Below are 4259 nucleotides of genomic sequence, written 5' to 3' on the forward strand. Positions count from 1 at the left end.
GGGTTGTAGCTTAGCAAGTAATAATAATAATAATAATAATAATAATAATAATAATAATAGTAATAATAATAATATAACAATAATAATAATAATAATAATAATCTAGCGGTGTGTCCATCAAATTCGTATTGAATGAAACCTATGAAAAATATATTAATAAAAGTTATTGAAATAATTGAATAAAAAATACTTTCATATACACATTTTTTAGTGTTATTGTGCTATCTTCATTAGGCTACTTTGTATTAAATGAAACCTATGATTTTTTTTTAAATTATTGAATTAACTGAAACAGAAATACTTTTCAATATTGTTATAATCATGACATCACTATGAAAATTCACCGATTTTATTCGGAATAAGATGGTCAGTAGTATTTTTTTTTTTTTTTGCTTCAACTCGAGCCTACTTCAACATGTAAAAAAAATAAATGTAAGAGAAATACTGCCGATGTAAACGTTCCTAGAGTTTTAAGGATGGTTTCTATAACCCGCGCTAAAGTTGAAAAAAAAAAAAAAACCGTTTCAATCATACATCAAGTCTAGAATGTTCGTAAATATATAAGCAAAATTATTTAAAAGTATAGCCACGATCAGCAAAGATGTACTATACTCATTTTTTTTTTTTTTTAATGAGGCGCATTTACACCGACACGCAGCGGTGGCCCTTTTAGCTCGGAAATGTTTCCTGCTATCTGATTGGTTATAATTATTTTCTCTAACCAATCAGCGAGCAAGAAACTTTTCCGAGCTAAAAGGGCGACCCTGCGAGTCGGTGCAAATCTCCCTCATTAAAAAGAATTGACTATAGTCAGGGCCTATACTAAAATGATTTGCTATGAGGGATCAGACTAAAGTCTCCCACCATCACCAATCCGCAGATGCCGGAGTGGTGATGAAAATGGCCAAACCCCAGACAAACTAACATGTCTGAGGCATCTGCCCTAAAGTGGGCTGTATTTTTGTTGTTGTGCAATTGTACATTTAAATACTCTCTCTTTCTCTCTCTCTCTCTCTCTCTCTCTCTCTCTCTCTCTCTCTCTCTCTCTCTCTCTCTGTCACACAACAAAGTCTCCATTATATGAACTCCTTCCACCATCCGAGACCTGGATATACTTTGAAAAAGAATAACACTTTTCGTGAAAAACATATCGCTCCAGTCAACAACATTTACAAATCCAATTGAGAGAGAGAGAGAGAGAGAGAGAGAGAGAGAGAGAGAGAGAGAGAGAGAGAGAGAGAGAGAGAGAGAGAGAGAATGATCTTCTAACCCAATTAAGCAACTGAGAAAGTGGATGTTTACATTGGAAATTCAATTAACAATTTTATGGAGACAAAAGCTTTTAAGCCTGCACTGGCTTATGAGGGATTCCTTGGGTAAGCGGGACATATATATATATGCAGCTTTGGCGTGTATGTATATATTCCATAACTTATAAATGAGAATGCATTCGCCGAATAACAATGTTAGTGGGAGCAGATTTCGTTTTCAAAATACAGATGCAGAGAGGGATATCTTACTTGTTTCTATAAGCATTGTGTTCTACATGATTTGAATACAGCTATACTAAAAGTGATAAACATTGCAGAGGATGATCTTTCTAATGGTGTAGTTGAAACGGTAGAACTTCTTAAGTTCAAACTTGTAGTAAATGTTTTTTTTTTTTTTTATGTTAAACAGGCTGACATAAGTCTTTTTATACTTTTTAAATGAAATATCTGTTGTATGGTGTCACTGTTTTTAAAATATATTATTTTAATTGTTCATTATTTCTCAGATCGTTTATTTATTTCCTTATTTCTTTTCCTCACTGGGCTAATTTCTCTGTTGGAGCGCTTGGGCTTATAGCATCTTACTTTTCCAACTAGGGTTGTAGCTTAGCTAGTAATAATAATAATAATAATAACAAAGTGTCAACAGTGATCTTCTTAAAAATTGGCATTTCAAACAATTTACTACGAAGACAAAATCATTATGTTTTAGAAAATTACAGAACAAAGCAAAAATACAGAATACATTTTGCGAGCAAAATCTAATAAACTGAAGAACTCCGTCAGAAAATTGAACAGTCAGCGAATATATAATTTTAATGATAATTTTCATAATTATAATAATAATAAGCAGGTAGGCTATGCTTTCAACCAAAATGAATAGTAATGTAACCAAAACAACAAAAACAACAACAAATGCAGCCGTTTCTAGTTCAACACAAGACAAAGTCCATGTCTGGGGTTTGGCCATTTTCATCACCACACTGGTAACCGCGGATTGGTGATGGTGGGAGACTTTAAACTTCCATAAACTATAGGTTTTGCATAAGAGATAAATAACTTAACAATAAGCAGGAAGATACATTCTCATGTTTAGAGAAATCATCAATGACTGATGTCCAATTTCAAAACTAACTCAAACTTCTTTCCCTCATGAATTCGGACAAATATGAATATAAAACACGAAAAGTTAGAAAAAAAAATGAAAGAAAAGAAAAATATCAACGTCACCGTCTTTTATCAGGCCGATCAAATCAGATAAAACACCAATTTTTACTCAAACTTTCAACATTTTCTCAGTCCGGTGCCGCTGAATTCTGAATTTTCGGGTGAAAATCGTGTTTCCAGAAATAAGAAGTGAAAGATATTTGATATTTTTTAGACTTATACTCCATCTGAAAAACGACACATTTTCATAATTTCCAAATTTGAACGAGGATCAAACAATGCAAATAATTCTTTGAATAATGAAGGAAGTGAAAATTTTTAGCCAACGGCTCCAGAGGACAGAAATTTCTTTAGACATGTGGGGGGAGAATGATACCAAATGGCTGTGTCCAGATCAATAGCTCTTAAACAATTCCAGCACAAACACAAAATACTAAAAACATTTCAAACCGAAGCCCTATGAAATATAATTGTGACAGCAGAAAAAAATAGGCAAACTTCTTGCTATAAGCCCCGGGCCTCCAACAAGGAAAATAGCCCAGTAAGGAAAGGAAATAAGAAAACAGAATACTGTGCCTGAGTGCACCCTCAAGCAAGAGAACTCTACCCCAAAGCATGGAAGACCATTGTACACAAGATATGGCAGTACCCAAGACTAGAGAACGATGGTTTGATTTTGAAGCATCCTCCTAAAAGAGCTGCTTACCATAGCTAAAGCGTCTCTTCTACCCTTACCAGGTGAAAAGTAACCACTGAATAAGTACAGTGCATTAGTTAACCCCTTGAGCGAAGAATTCTTGTTTAGTTCAATCAGCGTTGTCAGTTGTATGCGGAAAGAGGAGAATGTATAAATAGGCGAGACTATTCAGTGTGAGTTTGTAAGCAAAGGAAAGAGCCATAACCAGAAAGAGGGATTCAATGCAGTTCCATCTGGCCAGTCAATGGATCCAATAACTCTCTAGTAGTAGCGGAGTATCAACAGGTGGCTGGTGCCTTGGCCAAGCTACTACCTACAACTATGAACATGTAAAGGTGCGTCCACACTAGCGACAAAACATGTCGACAACACTGTGTGCAACTTTGTAGGCAACAAGTTGTCAGACTGTTACCGAAACATTGTTGTCGAGATGTTGGTAGAGATTTATTGGTGATATGTTGGCAACCCTGGTGTGGACGAGTCGATGTGGTTGGAGATACCCGGACAGACACACAACACCGACAGCGAGATTTGAAGGCTCTTCACTATTCCTATAATGCAATAGGGAGGGTCTCGTCCAGACTCTACGACGATGCCTCCTACTCTGTAAACACATAAGCACAACAATAGCAGCAGCAGCCGCCAGTGCGTCCTGGCAGGCCGACATACTTTTCAAATCTCTAGAATGAGGTGTGGACGGCTTTACCAAGTTGACGCGTGTTGCCAATATGTTGCCAGACATTGTAGCAGACAAAGTTTCATACATTGTTGTCGATATGTGTACCGATGTTGACTGTAAGGTTTCCAACTTTGTTGTTGATATGTTGGTAGACACGATGTTGCCAGTGTGGACGCACCTTAACACAGACATGTAGCCAACAGTAAAAATATAACCAATGTGTAAAATGTAGCTTAAACAAGGTATAAAATGTAGTCAATTGACAATGTACTTGATGAAAAATGTACTAAATGTGCAAAAAGTGCTAAGTCAACCAAATATGCAAATCCACATGACTGATCAATTAAAAAAAAATTATACCCAATTTACCAAATGTAGCAATGCACTATCTGAAAACAATGCTGTATAGAAAATTTACAGTAAGCAATGGACAACTTTTACTTCA

General features: G+C 35.6%; 1 protein-coding gene across 1 annotated transcript in view; it reads right to left on the reverse strand.

The window, feature by feature from the left end:
• LOC137659667 (tetra-peptide repeat homeobox protein 1-like) overlaps positions 1-3877 on the reverse strand; it is an 18485-nt gene extending 14608 nt beyond the window's left edge. Inside the window, exon 1 of the mRNA XM_068394493.1 lies at positions 3739-3877. Within this exon, the coding sequence (XP_068250594.1) occupies positions 3739-3877 (139 nt within the window). The remainder of the gene's footprint in view (positions 1-3738) is intronic.
• Between the last annotated feature and the right edge of the window lie 382 nt (positions 3878-4259).

The sequence above is a fragment of the Palaemon carinicauda genome, chromosome 20, assembly GCF_036898095.1.
Source record: "Palaemon carinicauda isolate YSFRI2023 chromosome 20, ASM3689809v2, whole genome shotgun sequence".
Classification (NCBI taxonomy): Eukaryota; Metazoa; Arthropoda; class Malacostraca; order Decapoda; family Palaemonidae; genus Palaemon; species Palaemon carinicauda.